Source organism: Gobius niger (assembly GCF_951799975.1).
Source record: "Gobius niger genome assembly, chromosome: 13".
In the NCBI taxonomy this organism is placed as follows: domain Eukaryota; kingdom Metazoa; phylum Chordata; class Actinopteri; order Gobiiformes; family Gobiidae; genus Gobius; species Gobius niger.
This window is the reverse complement of record NC_136864.1, coordinates 24737021-24759215: the sequence shown is the minus strand read 5'-3', so window position 1 is coordinate 24759215 and position 22195 is coordinate 24737021. Positions and strand designations below refer to the sequence as shown.

Here is a 22195-nt window from a genome sequence, read left to right as displayed (position 1 = left end):
ATGCTACTCAGGGTCAGACTTCATTCATTAGGCTTCAGTAACACATTTCACTTAAAGTGACAGTCTGTAAGTTTAAACGCTTTCCAAATTGGACAGCTTGGATGTCATTGGCTGCCTGGGCCAGCAATTAAACGCAAAAAAAGTAAAATTATGTAAGTATGTTTTCTAAAGTTCTTTCTAAACACTAATCACACTCCCCGGTGCCATCACTTTGACCAATGAGACGAGAGCTTTCCTGTGAACCGGCCAATCAGGGAGCTTGATCGCTTACTTTTGAACACTTGCTCGCTTTGTCCTCATTTTTGCCATATTTTTGTGCTCCGGAGGAAGTGTCAAAACATATATTAGCAAATTTCACTTATTCGGCTGTGTTATATTGTGTGTATGCAGCCATGGCGCACATTTACGCACCGTACAGCAAAGCTACGTCTGCGAATAAAATGGTGGCGTGAAAAGAAAAATGTCTATTGTATTGGGCTGAGTTAGGTGAACTGAATGCGTACAATAATAGTGAGGAGAACACTTGAAAACTGACTCTAAGCCTGTGTGGCAGCCTCCCACTGGGCCATACAATCTTTGACCTGGGAAGAAATGTGTCGCCCCGAGGTATTAGAAACTGGCCAATATTTGGGTTCAGGCCGTAATGAGCGGAGCGCACCCTCTCCACATTGTACGGCGGCGGCAATTTAGGACGGCATTCTTTTAGCTCGACCAGGCTGCTATGGTTAACGCAGCCAGGCCTGTAAAACACGGCGACGGGCTGAAGGAGATCCTGGGTGTCTCATTGTCAGCGGCGCGTCCCCCGCTGATGCCTGTGTGAGGTGGCCTAACGGTGCGGCAGGGACGTGTAAAAGAAAAGGACACAGCCCGCTCCTCCGCACTCCTCATTGTGAATGGCTTGCTCTTTTTAGTGTGTGTGTGTGCGTCTCCCCCCTCCTCCTCCTCCCCCCTAGGTGAGCGCCGGCAGAATAAACCCCCTTTTCAGGGCAATTCGGTGCCAACGCAAACACTAGAGTCCATTCTGGGCAGTGGAGAGCATTCCAGCGGGATCACAGCGGCGGTGCGGGGCAGAGGCTGGGGTGGTTGGGGAGAGAGTTGGAAAAGGGTTTTACATGGTGGAAAAGTTATGTTGATTTTTAACATTGTATTTCTTAACCTGGATGGAGATAAGATGAGATATTGTAGTTTAGGTTGGAAGAGGATGTCTAAAACTTACCTGGCAACACAGACTGATACCGGTTCGGCCATTGATTCCAGCAGATGAATGCAAAGGTGTTTTGCTTAAATTGTTATTTTTAACTTCTATTGTTTCATCTTCTAAATACTTGCATGTTTTTTGTTGTTGCTGTAAATATTAGAAGATTTTCTTTTCATGTTTCTAATGCAAATAATGTCAAACTGAACTGGAATTCAAATCATAAAGCGACCAACTGCTGCTTTTCTCACTTTTTACTGTCACAGAGCGGCAACAGGAATCAAAACAACCACGGAGTACGGCACAAAACGCAGCAGCATCACAAAGCATAAAAATAACTAAAATTCGAATTCGAACGAATGATTAGTGGTGATCACTCACAGGTCTAACTTAATGCAGCGTTAACCGCTTAACTCTCACCTGAACCAAGCACAAGAGTGGCATAATTGTAGAAGCACAGATGAAGACAAAAGATAATGAGTCTGATCTAAACACACTGTATTATTGCATAGCATTTCACTCCAGAGAATTAATAATTTAAAAAAATTAAAGCGAAACGCAAATGTCCAGGAACAAAAAGAAAAACACACTTATAGTTTAGGCTGCAGAATATGGAAAAAATGTCGAGCATCTAGAATTCCATTGTGATCTACAATTTATATAAAACCCCAGTTCACAGTTCACAAGTCTGGTGGGAGCGAAAGATTGAAATATGAATTGCAAGAATCACATGTAGAGATCTAAACTACAGCGTTGCCAGGTCTGATGTATACAGTAAATAATAGACCGGGTATTTTGTTGTTTGCAAAAGTACTGTACTGGTTGTGCGGTCTATTTGCGAATACAGCAGTTTCGATTCGATTGCGGTTGTGTAGCCCTACTTCAAGCCCCCTTGCGAACGCCTCCGTCTCGCGCACTCGGCGTTTTAGCATCAGCACTTTGGGGTCGAGTCCTGAGCCTCTCCTGCCTGTTCCCCCTGTGACGCATCCTTAAGTGGAGGGGGTGGGCCGACATTAGTCCGAGTCCGTGTCGTGGCGTCGCCTGTGGCTTTGTGCCGCTCTGTCGGGGGCCGTCCTGAGCCGGGCCCTGGGAGACCCCCCGTCGGACGAGTCTGTGTCGTGCCGCTGCCTCCGCCCGCCGTGGGAGGGGTGCACGTCGCCCTTTGCTCCCCCCCGTGAATGGTTGTCATGGGGTCTGGCTCCGCTCTGACTATGGTATGATGGATTATGACGATGGTGGTCCTTTTTGTGCCTGAAGAGCAAAAGGAAGCAAACAATCAGTGATAGGGTCGCGGCTCGGTAAGTGAGAGGGGTCCCCGAGGATATCACACCGTTACACAAACTCATACTTTAGATCAAGACACTGGGTGAAGATGTTTTTGCTCCTTCAACTCAGAGTAACATTAAATTAAGTCAGAAAAAAACCTGCAACAAGATGATACTGTACAAAAACATAACATAAACGATAACTGATGAGTTATTTAAAAGGCAAGAAGGTTGACTCAGCTCTAAATATATCCCATAAGTCACTATTTTACAAACTAAACGTTGAATATCATGGAATATTATATTCTTATACAATAATAAACAACAGTAGTCAAAAATGTGGGGTATTTTGGATTGGCGATGATTGGCAAGTTCAAGTTTGTACTGAATTAAAAATATTTAGACCGCAAGACTTTCTTAAAGGCACATTGAGTTGCCCTGTGTACAAGTGCGTGGTATAAATAAAGTTGCCTTGCCTTAAAGATATTGGCAACATTCTCATCTTCGACCGCTTAAACCCCCACGTGAACCGAGGACATTTTCTCCAGTTTGGCTTTCACGCAAATCTAAAAGTGTCTTGAAAAAAAGTGTCAAATTAACCAGGATGAAAACAAAAAAACAAAGCAAAAAAGTGACCAAAAAGCAGGAAAAATGTGACAAAAATGTGACAAAAACACAACAGAAAAGCAACGAAAAAAGTAATGAAAAAGCCATAAAAGGCAATTAAAAAAGTGACAAAAAAAGCAACAAAGAAGAAACTATAGAGCGACAAAAACATGGCAGAAATGCAACAATAACACAAGAAAAACTTGACAATAACACAACAAAGAAGAAAGTTGCGATTAGTTTTGTAGGCCTTAGTTTTGAAAATGAGAAACTGTTGCTCTCCAGCCAGAAGCTTTTAGATTTGGGTATAGCTGAACTGGAGAAAATGTGCTCGGTAAAGGCGGAGGTTAAATTACAACGGTTAGTGCTTGATTAGTCTGTGCAGAGGCCGGTTTGATTTTTTGTGTGAGTGTATGAGATTTTGTATCACGTTTCAGAGTAGAGACAACAATATTGTATCTCAGTGCCCTCTAGTGGTGACATTTGGCTACAGCTTCACAGACTGACCTTTTCCGGTCGTCGTCCTCTGAGTCCTCTGAGTCCGAGTCTCTTCTGTGTCGCTTCTTCTTCTTCTTCTCCTTCTTGTCCTTCTTCTTCTTTTCCTTTTTGTGCTTTTTCTCCTTTTTCTTCTTTTTGCTGTCCTCTCTGATAAAAAACAAAACAGTAATTTGCATTAATGGACAAGAATGATTTGAAGCTGTGGTCTTGTTTTATTGGCTCACCTTGATTCTTCAGCGTCTTTGTCCTTCTGCACTTTCTCTGACGTCTTCACTGAGGATATATCTGACTGACCCTCCGTCTTATGGTGCTGGAGAACAAGTTTTAAAATGAATTTTGGGAAATATCTCTGAATGGTTGTAGTCTACAGTTCACTTACAGTAAAAACAGGCAGCCCCATTTTGGCAGCCTCCTTTTCCTTTTGAGACAGCACCATCTTTCTCCCACCTGCACTGTAAACAAGACAAACAAAAAACATTCAGGTGCTGTTGCTTCATTCTATAGGCACATTGACTTGTGATTACTGCTGTACACACACGATTTCAAGTTGTTATAATTGATATTTTAAGAAATGACTAATTAAACTAACCTAGAGCTGCCCAGTCCTGAGATCCTATCGACGTTTTTCTCATCACCATCTGGCTCTTCTCTTCTGTAAACATCTGCAAGGTCCTGTTGAAGAGGAAAACGATGATATCAAGGCCATAATGTATGCCTGTATTGGAATGGTGAATGGTTTACCTCTTTGGTGAGGCCAGTGGGCTGTCTCTTTATATTCTTATGACCACTACATAAAAGAGAAAATGAATAAATACATGCTTTACTGTTTATTCAGTGAGTTAAACTTGAGACTCACAGAGCCGCCATCATGGCCTCATGTTCTGCAGCTTTCACTGCTGCCATTTCGTCTGCTTTGGATGAACCCGCTCCACCTTTATTGTCTCTGGAGTACCAGGTCAGATCTTTCCCTTTCTGCCATCTCCCCACAGGAGCCATCAATGAGTTTCCTACAATTACAACAAAGGAAAGAAGAGAGATGCACCGGCATAAGTGGTAACAACTTAATGTCCACAGTTTCAGAGTTTCTCTTAACTATATAAGTTGAGAAGATTTCTTTGCACTAAGAACCACTTAGGGCTGAAATTTGTTGCTCTATGTATTCTAACATTGTTCAGTCATAGGGCAAAGTGTTTAGCCCAATTGATTTCCAAAATGTTTGAGCACAGCTACAGTCGTAGTCCCTGTAAAGTATTACGATTGTAAGACTGACAATACAGCCCTGAAAGCGTTAGTGACTGGTAGATCTATTTATATTTCATTAATGGGGGGCACTTGACCCTGGTTGTGTGCATTGCATTGCATTGTGCAGCGCTGCAGCTGCGTAGAGCTTTGGCACAGCGACAGCGGTGCGCCCACATTGGAGACGTGTCCGCAGAGCCATGAGGGCAAAGACCCACGCTTTGTAACGCAGCAGAGCACAAGATCAATACCCATCGAGTTGGAAATAAACTTTCACTGTGGAATGAGGGACGCGACAGTTAAAGGTATGAAGGCGGCTGTGAGGTGGGAACAAACTTAAAGCACCGCTACTTCCATCTGAGCCGAAAGTCATGCTTCTGCGAGCAGCTGATAGGAGTGTGAGGCACTTACCGAGATAATTCTCTCTGTGTTTATCAACTTTCACGTCATCCCAGTTGAACTGGTCCTGTCCTCCTCTCACTCCGCCAGCCCTCGACGAACCAAACATGTTTAATCAGCAAAGGGACACTGAAGATTGTGTAGCTCACACAGCTAGCTGTAGCTGAGCTAGCTGTAGCAACGATCAGGCCTTTCACTAAACTCATCCAACAAGGTCTTCACAAACCCTTTCCCGCGTTTTTGGCACTAGTTAGTATGAAGGTTCGACGAATAACTCCAAACATTAATATAATTATTTTGACTTGCAAAACCACTTCGTGGACTCCGGCGCGCTTGTCTCTTGCTTTGCTATGCTAATGCTATGCTAACATCTACACACTAGTGACATAAAGCACGTTTTAACACTAACTTGTGTGATCATTTTCTCGTTTCGCGTTAGTCTGATGTTGGTTGAGCGTGTGATTGAAATTCCACTCACGTATTTACGGCTACATAACATAAAACACACGTTTTGGTGTGTCGGCGTTACGCATATTTAGGGCGCCGGTGAGCGTGTTGATGTTTTGGCTCGGAGTGATGACGTAGGCAGTACTAAAAGACAAACCCTGATGGCTCCATAGATGCCTCTCACTGCAAAAGCAAAGCGCGGTGGAGGCACAAAATCCTCCCAACTCTGCGCCTGAACCTTGAACAAGCGCACACTCTGATGTACATGAGATACTTTTCCAGGCTCTTTTCAGGTAGGACGAACAATTTGTTATTTTTCTTGAAAGCACATCACAACAAGAACGCCCCGCCGGGTACATTTCCTTGAGTGCCTTCAAGGTGCTTTGGCTTGTTTTTCAGAATGAACAGGAATGCGTGCCATTTTTACAGGGTAATTAAAACCTTGTAGCGAAACCTACATCGTATTTCAGATCGCCTTCTACCTATGCGTCCTTTGTCTATCTAAAGTTTTATTTTATTGCTTGTGTGTATCAAAGGGCACTGTAAAGCTGATAAGGTGGATATATAATATTCACTATTCGTTGTGCACATGCGTTCTCATTCATCTGCAACTTTCTGAATGAAGGCTGTGGCCCACATTCTGAATAGAAGGCCAGCTGCACAGCTATAATATACAGTGGGGGGAAAAAAGTATTTGGCCAAAATCCAATAGAATGTCTATGTGAAACTAACCAAATACTTTTTTCCCCCACTGTGTGTGTGTGTGTGTGTGTGTGTGTGTGTGTGTGTGTGTGTGTGTGTGTGTGTGTGTGTGTGTGTGTGTGTGTGTGTGTGTGTGTGTGTGTGTGTGTGTGTGTGTGTGTGTGTGTGTGTGTGTGTGTGTGTGTGTGTGTGTGTGTGTGTGTGTGTGTGTGTGTGTGTGTGTGTGTGTGTGTGCGCGTGCGCGTGTGTGTGTATATATATATATATATATATACATACATACATACATACATACATACATACATACATACATACATACATACATACATACATACATACATACATACATACATACATACATACATACATAACAGCTGTCATCTGCACTAAACAAACTGCATTTCTGTTGCCTTAATGAAGGTGCTGCGGTGAGTAACAGATTGCACATGACTGACTGGTTGTGAGATGTTAAAGGAGCAGAACAGTGCCATTTAATAATTGTGGGCATGTGGATGTAGTAAAATCACATGGTGGTCATTTTCAGTCATGCGCCCCAACAAGCGTTCAATCTGTTGCCATTTTCAACTGTTGAAATGTGGATGTAGACACGACACTGGCATTTTGTGTATAACATATTATGCCTAGTGAACTGAACATCCTTCCTCCATGGGGTCTCATTATGTAGGCCTAGCTGCTATCCATAGTTCTGAAATGCATGTGGTTTGTGTACTAGTTTATCAAGATTTGTACTGACTGAATTGAATTTCGGTTAAAAGATGATAATCATAATTTCGGAATTGGATATTTCCAAAATGGTTCAGCTCGTCTATTTATGACCCTAAGGCTAGAAATCAACAATAGTTCCACCTAGTTTATGTTGTGAATCAGTTACAAGTTTGGCATTTGTTTTCCATCAAAGGTCCACAGCTTTGGGGGGGAAAATGCATTTGTAGATTATATTTCCATGTATGATTTAAAAATGACATTTTAGATCACATTGCACGGGAGCTTTAACATTTGAGAGAAGACGGTTTATGGTACAAGAATCCCATGAATTGTAGAAAACTAATTTACAGAGTCGGCAAGTTGTTTTTACACAATAAGACCACATGGATATTAGAAATGCTGTCAGTTTCCACATATTAGCTTTGTAATTGCAGCCTGGACCAATTTGTAATCGCAATTATTAATAGCCCTACTGACCTGTTAATAAGCAAGGAGACGTGTGCCTTTTATTAGCCACGGTGTGTTTGGGGGGAGTGTTCAAGAGGCGCAGCAGAGTGACCCATGTCAGATGCACCTGGAGAGGCCCAGCTCTGACGGCTAAACCTGGTCACTGTTTCTGATCGTTAGCCTAAACACTTTGGATGAGCATGGATTGTCCTGACTGACTGAAATGTCGATAACATGGAGCAGTGCCACTGTGGGATAATCATGGAGCTTGCTGGTACCCGCTCATGTAAGTGTTTTGTGACTTTGAGGCAGTATGGCATTAATGTTGTAGACTGTAACTCCACCACAAGCTGCCAAAGCGCCAGCATCATTCTTGCATCACAACTGGAGCCCATGTCGTGGACAGTTGAAAAGGGATTTGTATTTTACTTATTTGTCATAGACTGGCGTGATGTCTTCAATATCTTTGTAGACAAAATAAATACATTTAAAAGTAAATTTATACATTTAGTATTAGGGCTGCAACTAACGATTATTTTGGTAATCGATTAATGTACCGATTATTTTTACGATTAATCGATTAATCGCTTGGCTGTGAATGGTGTATGAAAATTGTATTTTCTCATTTATTTTTAATCACATAAAGCTAAAGTGGCATCTCTTGAGGACATGTTGATGGAGTAAACTTAAACTGTGTTGTAAAGTGTTTTTGTAGTGCCAGTTCTGCTTTATTAATTGGATGAGACACAGACAGATATCTATGAAATGTTCAATGTACAAAACTCTACAGACCCTAACTTGAAAAACAAAGTAGGTTTCCATCAAAAATAAAAAATGTTCATGTAATTTTTGCTCTTTTTAAGTCTGTATTTACTAGAAAACGATTAATCGATTACTAAAATTTTAAAATAGTTGACAACTATTTCAATAATCGATTAGTTGTTTCAGCCCTATTTAGTATACAGTGATACAGTAAGATGAAAAAACTAACAACATACAAATAGCAGTGTGATGATAAAAATACACTAATATTTGATACATTCTACAAGTCCATTTCAAATATCTTTCATTAAATTTATTTCAAAAATAACTATGACATGACTAAAGCTGAACATGTTTTGTATGTTTTCGTTTTGTAAGAAAATTATAAAACTCCGATCAGATCAAGTCAGATTGGAAACCACAGTGGTTATGCAGCTAATATTTCTCATAAAGGTAATATTGCTAATACAGCTGATAATGCTATAACATAACTAACTATATATTGTGCAGCTCTAGTACAAATCTAGCCAAACACATGACAACACAAAATTACTCTTTTTAGGTTGCCTTATGAGATCTGGCAGGGGGACTACCGATGAAAACTAGCCTTTTGGCTAATTCGGGAACATTTACATTGTCCTAATGTTCATTAATGTACATTGTCCCACTTAAAACTAAATAAAAAAATAAAAAAATACAGCTGTGCAATATTCAAGAAGTTGTTTTTTTTCTTACTCCTCTCTACTCCCTCTGATCATAGCACATGTCATAGTTGTACTACATTTATTCTACAGAGGTGGGTAGAGTAGCCAAACTATTTACTCAAGTAAGAGTAAAGTTGCTTTGTAAATAAAAAAACAATTTGACTCAAGCAAAAGTAAAAAGTGGTGGTGATCCAAACAGTGAGTCAAGGAACATTTTCTCCAAGTACTTTTTTACTTGAGAACTGCTTGAGCGTAAAAGTCTGATTTATTTTCAATGACACCATAAATAGATCCGACATAAAACCATGTGGAAAACGTGATGTTGACTAAAATATTGACCCAGAAAATACAGAAAAGCAACATAATTCTAAAGAACAAGGTGCACAAGACAATTTACTTAATGTAGATCCAAATGAAGCGTTTGCCAAAGTAACAATTATTATTACCCGAGTAAGAGTGCAGATACTTCATTATAGTTTGACTCAAGTAGAAGAAGAACGTACTGTATAAAAAAAAAACACTAAGAAGTCCAATTTCTTAAAAAAAAAGTGACTCAAGTACATGTGCTTGAGTAAATGTAACCAAGTACTACCCGCCTCTGCTCACAAATATGTGTGTGTGAGTAAATGGTGCCCCTCCCATATTCTTCCTATATGCTCCGAAAGTGACACACCCTGTACATTCACTCCTCTAATGTGTAAACAGAACAGAAGAACCGGGCAGAAGAAATCTGATTCTTGAGGTAAAATACTGCGCTTTTGTTGCCACATGTTCAATGAATATGCCCGGGTTACTTCATGTGTGTGCTTTGTTCTTCCTCTGCCATCATCGCGAGCTAAGTGGGGCTTTCCAATTAGACCACAATTGTTCTTGGTTTAGCTCCATGGCAACGTCACCACTTTCCAAAATGTGCCTCTTATGTGAGAAGTCTCGAGGGTGCGTTTGTTTCGCCGACCTCTGCTGAATTGCCGTGAACAGCCCTTTAAAAAGTGCACCCAGTGCGCGCGGGTAGTTGGGTGTCAGGGTGACGCATACCACACGGCAGCCTACCGGTTTGTGCGCGTCACACATGGAGAAAGCCGCTCCCACTCCTGGCTTCCTGATTCCTAACTTTGTGTTTTTCATCTGGTGCCGCAGCGATGGCTGGACCCAGGCCCGTGGTGCTGAGCGGACCGTCCGGAGCAGGGAAGAGCACGCTGCTGAAAAAGCTGATGAAGGAGTTCGACAGCGTGTTCGGATTCAGCGTCTCCCGTGAGTGGAAGGGTGGAAGGATGGGGACGCAAGGGAAATGAGCTCAATTGAAAAGTGAATTAAGGACCTGTTTGATTGTATTGCAGATACGACAAGGAAACCGAGGCCAGGAGAGGTGAATGGCAAAGGTATGTGCCAGTTTTGATGCATCACAATCAAATGGGCTCATTTATGAGGCAGTTATAGGAGCTATGTTTGTTATTATTATATCCGTATGCATCTTTGTCTTGCAGGTAAATGGATAAAATGAATAATCAACAGGCTTACGCTTTATTTTTTTAAATTTTATTTGACCTTTATTTATCCAGGAAAGACCCACTGAGTTTAAGAATCTCTTTTTCAGGGGAGTCCTGGCCCCAGAGGGGTGCCTATTGCACATGTTTTTAGTGTTTTTAATTTGGTCACACTTTCTTCTCTTCCCCGCTCTGCTGTTTGTGTCACTACAGCAGCCGCCGCTTAGCAGAGATCACACGCCTGGCCGTCACATAAAAAAAATCTATGCACTACGTAGATGTACGTCTAATGGGTTTATTGTTATTATTCATATTTTGTATTGATATGTACACAATGGCTTTGCATCAGTGTTAATTTCGTCGACTAAAATATTTAGTCTTAGTTTTAGTCAAAGTGTTATTTTTGACGACTAAAACTAAATGAACAGTTTTTCATGAGACTAAAACTGTGACTAAAATGTCCAGATATTTTAGTCGACCAAAACTAGATTAAATAAAAAGGAAAAGGAGAGACTAAAATCATCCAAACTTCCATTGACTGAAAGAGCCTCAGATCATGTAAATTCTCTGCCCAAGGATCAGCTCTGAGCTTTGTTCATGTGGAGCAGCCCCATGAAGCAGAGGAACAAGATTAAATATGATTATAATGAATATCATCAATGCAAAGTCGACTAAATTCACTTGCAATTTTAGTCGACTAAAACTAGACTAAAATTGAAGATATTTTTTTGACTAAAACTAGACTAAAATCGAATTACATTTTCGTCAAAAGACTAAGACTAAAACTAAATTAAAATATGTTGTCAAAATTAACACTGCTTTGTATACGATAGTTAACTCATCGGTGGTCCTTTATCTTTTCCCATTGGTTAATATTTTGAGTTTCCATTTTGTCAAAGGTAGTGTTAGAGAAATAACAATGGTGTTCGAGAGGATAGATGAATAACAAGCAGCAGTCTGGATGTCTTATGCAGGAGAAGTTTATTTACCATCGGTGCAGGACCCGGAGACATGAACTCGAGACATTGCGCTCGTCCTACCATTCAAGTCTGTCTATGCTTCCACAGAAGAGGGATAAATACCCTCTCAGAGCGTCTGACTGATACGCAAGCATTCAGTGTCTGAGAGTGGGCGCCTGAGCCTCACAGTCAAGGCTATGACAGAGATAGTACGACTGTACAGCCTGACCCAGTATGATAAATAGCGATTTAATGTTATCCTCAAACAGATAGTTTCAGAAGTCATTTGTTATTCAACAATATGATGTTTGAAATATCCTTCTAAACCCAGTATGACATGCATTGTGTAAATGTCTCCAGATTATCACTACGTGACTCGGGAGGCCATGCAGGCGGCCATAGACAACGGCGAGTTTATCGAGAGCGCAGTGTTCTCCGGGAACATGTACGGCACGAGTAAAGCCGCGGTGCAGGACGTCCAGGCCAAGAACCTCATCTGCATCTTGGACATCGACATGCAGGGCGTCCGCAACATCAAAGGGACTGACCTCAACCCCATTTACATTTCCATCCAGCCGCCCTCCATGGACGTCTTGGTACGAAATAGTACGGATTATGATGAGTGCAAGATCAGCCCTTTTTTTCTACATTATCAACTGCTACATTTCTCATCCCCGAAATTGAAAATAAAATATTTGTAAAATCAGTTATGCAGGTGAACCAAAAAAATTACACTGTGCACATAATTTCAGATCATATCTTTGCGCTTTTTAATTTTTTATCCATAGATATAATATACAAAGACAACTGGTTAAATGTAAAGTCACCTCCCTCTGGCCACTAGGGGGTGGTATTTCAGCAATGTCAGCTCCTTGCCATGTGGACGAAAGAGAAGGGCTTTCCTCGCCCAATGTTTTTATCTGACTTTTAATCTCTGGTGTATGTGGAAAACCCCTATGTCCTGAACCCATTTTCTCACCTTATTTCAGTTAAAATCAAAACGTTCAATTGTCCAAATTTGACATTTTTCTTACTAATTCCAAACAAACAGAATTGTGCTTCAATATCGTGGAGATTTCAAATGAAAATCATCAGTCATTGTCAGCATCACTTTCCAGTATTTGTCAGGTTAAGAAATTAGGAAATATGGTTCTGATCTAAAAAGCGTCTTTCCTGGAAATGCAAAGGATGTCTTTTGATTACACAGACCAAAGACACTAACAGTTTTTACTGTCATTTTGACACGTCATTTGATCGGTAGACTGGAGAAAAACAAAGCGGGTTAAACTTCGTAACGTTCATTGTGTCTACTTGTGTTCTAGTATCACTTTTTTGGTTCGTTTTGTCAGACACTAAGGTTAGAGATGTTAAAGATCTTTTACCTTTACATGTTTCAGCCGCCATCTGCAGGCCGTCATCAGAAGTATCACCGGCGTGCGGTGACGTGTCACTTATCAGCTGTTCTTACTTCCGAGGCGTGACCAGTCTGACGGTCCCAGACTGGTCACGCCTCGGAAGTAAGAACAGCTGATAAGTGACACGTCACCGCACGCCGGTGATACTTCTGATGACGGCCTGCAGATGGCGGCTGAAACATGTAAAGGTAAAAGATCTTTAACATCTCAAACCTTAGTGTCTGACAAAATGAACCAAAAAAGTGATACTAAAGCTGGTTAAAGTTAAAATGATGCACCACCTTATTTTAGAAATGGCACACAATTTTCAGGAAAAGGGTCAGAGTTTTCTTAATTCATCCCTGGTGTTACAGCCTCACACTTTCATTTAATAAAATGTTGTTCTTAGACAAAATTTCAACCTTTTGTAAAAATGTTTTAGACATTAACACTGTTGGAACACCAAGGACACAAAACTAAAACTAAAACAAAAATCTAAGCTGTCTCTTATGTCTGGTATATTGCTAGGTTATTAGTGTTGGACAACAAGTTGGAGTAATTATTATGTAAAGTATATTTTTAATGGTTGATTTTTTTTTGTTCCCGAAAATGCCCATAACAAAACCAATCTTGTGCTGTACTGTAGGAAAAGCGCCTAAGAGACAGGAAAACCGAGTGCGAGGAGAGTCTTCAAAAGCGTTTACATGCAGCTGAAGTGGACATGGAGTACAGTAAGTCTGCGGATAATTCCTGCATCATTTGTGAAAGAAATGAACGCTAATATAAATGTCTGTCCTGCTCCAGGTAAAGAGCCCGGAATGTTCGATGTCATTATCGTCAACGATGACTTGGATGTCGCGTACGGACAGTTGAAGGAATCTCTTCTTGAGGTGAGATTTGGAGATGGCTTCATTTCATTTTTGTTTTATATAAACTGACAAATATAAATGTAATAATTGTCCTTTTGTAGGAAATCAGCGTGGTAAAGAAGCGCCCAGAGTCATCGTAGGAGCGCGCTCTGTTCACTCCTCGCACAATCACCACCTCCGCTCCAGACATTCCCTCTCCCTACAGAGGAAACACACTTTTAATGTGCTCTTTGTAAACCACTTCTTCTACCGTAACAACTGCACACAAGTCCTTCAGTGCTGCTTTTTATATCAATATAAGGAAATGTTACTCCACTGATGTTTACGTTGTATATAATCTGTTTGGTTCTCAGAACATTGTGATTGGCCAATCATGAAATGCTGCCTCCGTCTAGGTAGAAATCTTTGTTTTAGATACAACAAGAATAACTGGCACAAAACTTTGACAACGTGAACTCCATCACATTTAAAGTGAAGGAAGGACTTATTTCCCTTCTTTTTAGAGTCTTACGACATTGTGTTTTTTCTTAGAAATCCACAAAGGATTTGAAGTGTACCTGAAAGGCAGCTCCTGAGGCAGTTCTTTTTATTTCAACAGACCCACATTCACAGCTGTTTACTTTGGAAGGGCAGGTGCAAACAGCTCTACTATTCCAGTGCGTTGTCCATACATGTAAAGTACCATTAGTGCTAATGCTGCTGTTTGCTTCGCCAGTGTGTAGGATCAAATCCTCTGGAAAAGATGCTAAAGATGAAGATGTTGTGTAACTTTCACGTTTATATTGTGACTTTGCTTTCAGCTGTTCAGGAAAAGAACATATTTTTACAGCTAATTCGGCATATGTCATGTATTTTTCTAACTTATTAATTTTTTGGCTTATTGCTTTGCTGCAACACTCATTCCCTAACACAAGTTCAAGGGGTTCTGTTTTATATGGAAAATGTTATTCTAAAGTAACTAAGTCCAAAATGCATGTGTCAAGTGCTCGTCTGTATCATTTTGTCCATAAATCAAACTGTCAGTTTAAATAAATGTTACATCATGAAGCTTCTCATTTCTATAGTGAAATCACACAGAACACGTGACTGTTTAAGGACATTTTAATAATGAGGCATCGGATATACAACCTTTTTACCATTTAAATAACACATGTACATGTAAATGTAAGCAAACACACTGCCTCAGGGCTTCTCTCTGTGACTTAAATCACAAACTCCCCTTTAATTGCGTCTGTAGCTTTGTCAAGGTAGTTTAGTAATAGATTGAGGAACTGCTTACTCCAATGTTACTACAGTCAACACACAGCCACACATTACATCTTGATATGGATTATCCATTCTTTAATTATGGTCAAATATATTTTTATCTACACAGGAAAAGCCACAACATAATGTAACACAAACAGAACTGCCAAGTTTGGTTTCTGTAAACTGATGAAACTTGACCAAAGATATCACTTAACCCAGCTGAACATCACAACAGGACTGGGCCGGTAACTCCGAAAGTCTCCTGAACTCACTTTTATTTTAAACCAATGAAACATAGTCATAGAGTCGATGAAAATGATAGAAAAGATGAGCATTAACCCTCCATTAAGAGATTGATTACTTAGTGGTTAAAAGCCGTTTCAGTGGTAATCTCTTTGCCACTCCAAGAATCCATGATCCAGCCTTGCAAGAACTTCTATATTAGACAAAACAAACCAAAAATACTCTTGTTTAGCCAATAAAAGGCCTTGAACTGTTGCATTGGAAGGCTAAAGAGTGATAAATCGTGTACTTGATTCGACAATTCGAATCAGAAGATCCTTTCCACTCCTTACATTGCTCCCTAAATGACACGCTCAAATGTCAACTCCACGCCACTATCACTTCCTGTTTTAAAGTAACCATCTGATGCTAACCATTCATCGGGACAGACCCAGAGAAACAAGGGGTCTGACCTCAGGAGCTTAGCCTCAAAATGGAATGATCAGCTTGTTTTCTTCATTAGCTTGGCAACACTTACATACTGAACCACAGTGTTTTTCAACCTCGTCTTGGTTGGAAAAGTTGCCATTGGACACCACTCTGACACCATCGAGAACAAACACAATGCCCATTTCTGTGGCAATGGTTGTTTTGGTTACTTTCTGTTCAAAAGTTTGATCAGGACACATTACAATAGCAAAATATCCAGTAAAATCCCCACGTGAAGCACTCAATTGAAGTTTTTATCAAGGCACACTGTAAGACTAGCAAACCGACCTAGCTCGCCCCTTGCTATTGGTTTAGTTTACTTCTTCTGGTGGTGTTTTTCGCTGATTTGCAGCGTGACTGGCTTCCCCACGGAGCTGTATCCGCAAGTGTGCGTGGAGACTTTGGTTTTAAAGCTCCGCTGCCCCCCCTCCACTCTCTGCACCTCCGAGCAGTAGGACGGCTTCACCTCCAGCTTGGCCTCCGCGACTTCAATGGGGATTTGCCTCTCCGCCACGCCGCTGCTCGCACGTGGGTGCGCGGAGGCGAAGAAACCGCTCGACAAATGATCTCTGAACCGGTTGAAGAGGCCGCTGCGCTGCCTTTGGGTGACGACGGGGCGGCCGACGTTCAAGAGCACGGGCTGCCCCACGGAAGAGCCGCCGATTTCTCTCTGCAAAACGGAGATCTCGCACGGCTTCTCCTGAGGGATGCTGCTCGACGCCCCGTACGCCTCGCCTTCTCGTGGGACGTAGTCTTCCAAGTCTTCCAAAGTCAAAACCCTTTCCTTTGGGACTTGCTGCTTTGGGCTGTCATCTTCATCCACTAGAATGACTGTTTGCCCGTCCTCATCGCTGTCATCTGTGAACAGAGAAGAAAAAAATATTTAATCAACATGGAGCATTCAAGTAGGGCTGTGATTAGACGAGTGTTTTCACTTCACAATAAGATGATTAAGCTTCGCAAGAGATTGAGAGGTGACCTATGGGGGAGCTTTTTGGGAACTGTCGCAGCACTGCTAAGAATAGCCACCGGCGAAGATCCGGAGACTACTCAAAGATGTGCATGTGGCTCAAAACAGAACTCCAGGTATGTTTTTGTAGTGAGAACATTTGCTTGACAATGAATACAGTTCAATGCATGTTTCAATCAATCAATCAATGGTTTTGTCCAGCCCAATATCACGACAGGAGTGGCCTCACAGGGCGGTTTGTAGAGGTTTAACTTCAGGTTTAGCCGTTTATAAACCAAAAAAGAATCGAAAAATAAGAATCAATCAAAATAAAAATCAAATTCTGCAAAATCTTGATATTATTCAAAGCTTTTGTCACTTTTACTCATGGTCGATACTGGGAATATATTTGAATATTTGCTCAAGTAGTGATAGCCTAATAATAATAATACTCAAGTAACAAGAATGATAAGAAGTGCACAATCTTCACAAATAACGACCCACCTCTGTCTGCGGCTGCGTTCAGGACTGTGGACAGCTCCAGTGGTTCTGTGGATGTTGCCACTGATGGGACGGTGTTCTCCTCTTGGTCCCATGACAAAGCTTGTGCCTGGGTCTGCTCCACCAGCTTGTTGTTGGAGTTATTTGCATTAGGGTTTTCTGAAGATGAAGAAGAGTAAGAAGAGCAAAGATAAGATTTTTTATTTATATAAAATTATTTATTAAGTCATTATTTTCAAGCATTGTCATGCTTTCTGCCAGGTGAGAAACAAACACATGCAACCTCTAAAACAAAGCTCCGGCCTCAATCGAATCTAGTCTTCTAATGGTAAGACTGCTATTATTTTATATAGTGCATGTTATGGCTCAATGTCACAGAGGTGGGTAGAGCAGCCAAATATTTACTCGTGTTAGAGTAGTGTTACTTTGAAATCACTTGAATCCAGTAAATAAATACTTGTTGAAAACCTCAGTTTGAAGGTTTTTTTCCAGATTACTGAAGTACATGAGTATGAGCACTTGAGTAAATGTAAATGAGAAGTACCCAACATTGCATTTAAGCATTGAGTTTATCATGATTAAAGCTGGTGTGTTCGGTGTTATAATGGTCAAAGCTGCTGTGTGATGGGTCAGGCCCTTTTTGCAGAAGCAGTACAAACATGAGCCTGTTGTGTGTAGCTTTAGTGTGGATATTGACTAATGAGCAAAGGGCCTTCATAAAGAATGTGTACATGTTCAGCTGAGTTTCTCCATTCAAAGTCTCTGTCTTAGCAGGACTGCTAATAAATAATACCTCCAGTTGTTTCAGATCATTTCACATAAAGCAGGCTGCTGTAGTTCACAATACTGGCTGCCCTTGCTGCAAATAGTCCCATCTCTCCTTACAACTATATATATTTTATTTACTTTAAGTCTTTCTTCCTGTTGTGTTTTTTAATAACATTAATGGCATAACTGTAATCATGATTTAATCAGCACATACACCATAATACGGGAAGTATATGATCTATAGTTTTCAATTATAAATATGATCTGATTATAAGGACCTATTTTGTCCGGCCCCCAGAAACAAAATCTCACCCCACGGTTTGGTCAAAAGATGGCAGCCCTGAACAATTGGTTGGAGAGGTCAAAGTGACAAAAGTTAGTCGTAGACATTGCACAAACATGAATAACTAACACACCTCTCTTGGGTCTCGATGGGGTCCCAGCTCGATCAGATCCGGCCGGAGAAAACCCTCTTCTCCTGGGCAAGCGTGGGGACTTGTTGACCTTGTACTCAATGACCTCCTCAACCTCCACCCAGCGCGGCCGAGTCTCCTCGCTCTGGGTGACGTAGACGGTGGGGATGGTGGTTTTGCGCGGCGTGAGGACCCGTCTGGCCCGGGCTCCGGCCACGGGTTCGGGGGTTGAGGTCTCCGAGCGCTGCCCGGCGACAAGGGCTGCCCCCGGGGAGCGGTGCCTCCTCATGCGCGGGTTTTTTACCACTGTGGTGATGGTCTCCTCGCTGTTGGTAAAGGAAGTAGAGGGACTGACTTCACATACATCAGTGGAAACTGACACTAAACAGTGAAATGATGATGTTTAAATGGGGAAAGTCAATCGGAAATAATTATGTACAATGATTTATTTTCTCTGCATTCAAAATTGGACTAAATACAAAATGTCATTTGAATAAATCTAATCATTTTGCATAAATGGCATCAAGAAGTATTCACACCTGTCACTCTATTTTTCTTATATTATTACGATGAAGTCTGATTATGTTCATATTAGAACTGCACAATATGCGACAAATGCATATATTTGAGGGCTGTCTTGATACTTTACATTACACTTTACATTTCAGCACAATCTGTTCCGAACCATTAAGATTTAAAGCTTTGTTATTAGAAAGTAACAGCAGGACCTAAAACCACAGTGCTCAGGTGACATCATCTCATCCCCTCACAGCCTCAATGTGAAGGAACTCATTTACACTTTTACAACAAATGCAACACACGTATGCCTACAACACAGTAGAAAAATCTCACAGACACGTTATTTATATATACCTACTGCCATACTTACATGATGATGGTTTTCCTGGGTATTCTCGTCTCCTGTTCAGTTACTACAATAGAGAGGAAAGGAACACAGCTATTAGAGCTATTTTATTCCTATTTATAGAGCACTTTTTCCCACTTGTTCAATGTTGCTTTGCTGTTTCATTTTGCTTTGTGAATGAAGCAGATTGGATTGGATTTACCTTCGATTGCAATGGCTTGTTCTCCACCCCGTGTCACAACTGTAGGGAGGACTAAATCGGCAGCACACTTTGCTGAGCCAAGACGATTAGAAAGCTAATAAAAGCAACAAATATTACGCAGTTAAAACCCATATAACATATTAAAAGCTATACTGTATTTGAGACCTACCTCACACTCGTAATGTCCCAAGTCTCTCTCTGTTGGATTTTTGATCACCAAAACGACGACTCCACTCCTCATCTCACTGTACGTCTGGTACTTCTCCTGGTCAGTCAGCAGCCGGCCCTCTCGGAACCACCTGCAGCGACAGTACGCAAGCGGAAGCATGAGCAGCAGGAAAACTCCCCCTCCACTGATTTACACTGTCGGACACTTGTGCGTACCGGATCTTAGGTGAGGGCGCGCTCTGGATGACACACGTGAACTGAGAGTCCTCACCAGCGTAAAACACAGCGTTCCTCATTTTGTTCACAAAGCGGGGAGGGACTGCACAAACAAACATTACAATTATTCTTAAAAACACCCAAAGACATACGTGAATAAACAGAATGGGAAGAATTACTCGTTCAACATGCAAAATGAAACAAAATGACATCTTGGTTAAATGCTGAAAAAGATGTTTAGCACAGTATCGCCCCCATAAGGTTGTGTCTTACCCTGCACGGTGATCTTGCCCAGGGTGCTGGCGTTCCCGGCTGCGCTGGAGGCGAAGCACATGTACTGTCCCGAGTCGTCGGCGCTCATGTTGTCCAGGATGAGCGTGCATGAGCCGTCCGGGTCCTCGATGATGATGTGGTGAGGGTCTGCCTCCACTGCGCGGCCATCTGCACACATGTAATAGATGAAGTTTCCATACAGTTCAATGTCCAAAATGAGCCAAATTCATATTCTGTGAATAACATCGAATGTTACGTGACATGGCTCAGAGTTGAACTAAGAAATATGACCATATTAATCCAGTGCTCAGGTCTCAAAGAATAGACAAATGTACAAATCTCTCTATGGTGTGGGAAATTGATGATTTTTAGCTAATGTTATATTTTCTAATGCTATTGAATGTTTTCTATGAGTTTAATCTATGTGCTTTAAGTTTCAGTTGAAAACCAATCTTTTCACACGCACATCCCTGTAACAATACCCCATTTCTTGCTCTTGCATTCTTTTGCTCAAACTTATGGAGACGTCCAGGTGCCCACACCAGTGTTGTGAAAAACAACTCAGAATAAGGCATAAGGAAGACACTTGTAGTGGAAAACTACTGAGAGAAAAGCTTGATGACCTTGGCCTGAGCTCAACTCATCTCCTATCTCTTCGTGAACGTCACATTTTTTCTGATATATATTTGTAAGAGCGCAGTTAGACGGTGCTGTTTCCTGGGACTGCCCCATTCGAGCACGGCGTGTATATTGTTAGGGACTTTAGCATTCAGATAACCTGTGTTTAGAAATTGTAATTGTTATAGGGAATAAATCTTCTTTGACTAAAGCTACTGAATTCTGGTGGTTTCTCCTTGGACCTTGGGATCAACGAGCACGCTTGGCTAGACCTTTTTGATACTTAAACACTTTAAACTTAACTGTTTAACTGTGTTTAAATTGATCTTATGGAGTCAGATCTTATGTAAATTAGAGTGCTAATATTTCCTGTAAAATCGCCTACAATGGCTTGGCAAAGAATATTTCTAATACGTTAGAGCTTTATGAACCATCCCCAGGACATGGCCTCGTGGGAGTTCCCAGAGTCAGGACATGGTGAGGCTGCATTTCAGTTTTTTTTACAGTCAATATGAATACATGAGACAGACGCCCAGACTCTAGATTAACAGAGTTTAAGACTAGGCTGAATATGGTCATGTATGTGGTAACTAGTATTTGAACTTTAATACTATAACTATTTTTTAAATTACAGAAGGCTTTTTTTTTTATACACATAGCCCACGTTTCGAGAATCATCCAATTCTTCTTCAAGGGCCAAAGCTATTAATTCCCAGCAGATGTTAGATTGGGTGATGACATACTCCAGCGCAACAGGTGTTGTAGATTGCAACGGTTAAAACTTGCCAAACTTTGATTACCATAAAAACCAACAAAGATTGTCCTCAATCACCCAAGTAGAATCATCACAGAAGGCTTAATCTTCATCTGTCTTTTGACATGATATATGCCACACACAAAACAATTTATAAATAAAAATGGCCTTGCTGTACCAAGCCTAGGTTCTTAGTGCTTAGTGTATTGTGCATGTCTTAGAGTGACACAATGTAATTGAAAATCCTTACATTCATTATGCATTACAACAAATCATTCATTCAATATCACACAGAACATGACTTTTTAAATTCTGCTGGCTTCATTAAAGTGGGTAAAACTTTTAACTGTAAACTGCTCTGTTTGCTAGTTGTGTAAGCTCTTAGAAGAGATTTCCATCGTAAAAATCGTAAAAAAAAATTGTAATCCGTCATCTGTACTGGGGTTTGTTTTAATGTTAATGTTGATGCCATACTGATTTTTAGTAGATATATGGAAAGATAACTGCATATCTGCTTATATCCAGTCTGATGATTCAAACAATTGAGAGATGCTGACGAAACCTACTCAGGTAAGATGGGAGACAAAATGCTTTTACCAGACAACCTCAAATTATATATAAACAAAATAATATAACAATCATTGAGAAGTGTGACTACCTTTATACCAGGTGACCACCGGTTTGGGCTCCCCCGTCACTTTGCAGGCCAGTTTGACCGTTTGTCCGAGCTCGGCCGTGCAGTTGGCGAGGATTTCATCGAAATCAGGAGGACCTACAGAAACAATAAACATATTCTCATCACACCGGGCTCCA

At 41.0% G+C, this 22195-nt stretch overlaps 3 protein-coding genes across 5 annotated transcripts in view; 1 reads left to right on the top strand and 2 right to left on the bottom strand.

Moving 5' to 3' along the window:
- Window positions 1–1949: 1949 nt before the first annotated feature.
- On the bottom strand, window positions 1950–5741 carry cUnh1orf35 (chromosome Un C1orf35 homolog). The gene is made up of 8 exons (XM_079569197.1): window positions 5215–5741; window positions 4421–4571; window positions 4306–4351; window positions 4154–4236; window positions 3944–4016; window positions 3789–3874; window positions 3574–3711; window positions 1950–2446 (listed from the first exon to the last, which is right to left on the bottom strand). The coding sequence occupies exons 1-8, from the start codon at window positions 5309–5311 to the stop codon at window positions 2209–2211; spliced, it is 912 nt and encodes a 303-aa protein (XP_079425323.1). The 5' UTR covers window positions 5312–5741; the 3' UTR covers window positions 1950–2208.
- Window positions 4943–14692, top strand: guk1a (guanylate kinase 1a). 3 transcript variants are annotated; one of them, XM_079569212.1, is made up of 7 exons: window positions 4943–5108; window positions 10128–10241; window positions 10328–10369; window positions 11794–12029; window positions 13474–13558; window positions 13632–13717; window positions 13798–14691. In XM_079569212.1, the coding sequence occupies exons 1-7, from the start codon at window positions 5087–5089 to the stop codon at window positions 13834–13836; spliced, it is 624 nt and encodes a 207-aa protein (XP_079425338.1). In that variant the 5' UTR covers window positions 4943–5086; the 3' UTR covers window positions 13837–14691. The 3 variants fall into 3 exon arrangements, with proteins under 3 accessions (XP_079425338.1, XP_079425337.1, XP_079425336.1); XM_079569211.1 differs by lacking the exon at window positions 4943–5108 and adding an exon at window positions 5790–5942 and having other exon boundaries at window positions 13798–14076; XM_079569210.1 differs by lacking the exon at window positions 4943–5108 and adding an exon at window positions 7636–7810 and having other exon boundaries at window positions 13798–14692.
- A 722-nt stretch (window positions 14693–15414) lies between these two features.
- Window positions 15415–22195, bottom strand: part of obscnb (obscurin, cytoskeletal calmodulin and titin-interacting RhoGEF b) — a 77140-nt gene continuing 70359 nt past the window's right edge. The window contains exons 78-86 of the mRNA XM_079569498.1: window positions 22041–22154; window positions 20011–20178; window positions 19738–19840; window positions 19523–19652; window positions 19354–19447; window positions 19176–19218; window positions 18290–18612; window positions 17109–17264; window positions 15415–16513 (exon numbers count right to left, since the gene is read on the bottom strand). Of these exons, the coding sequence (XP_079425624.1) occupies window positions 15972–16513; window positions 17109–17264; window positions 18290–18612; window positions 19176–19218; window positions 19354–19447; window positions 19523–19652; window positions 19738–19840; window positions 20011–20178; window positions 22041–22154 (1673 nt within the window). The 3' untranslated portion in view covers window positions 15415–15971. The remainder of the gene's footprint in view (window positions 16514–17108; window positions 17265–18289; window positions 18613–19175; window positions 19219–19353; window positions 19448–19522; window positions 19653–19737; window positions 19841–20010; window positions 20179–22040; window positions 22155–22195) is intronic.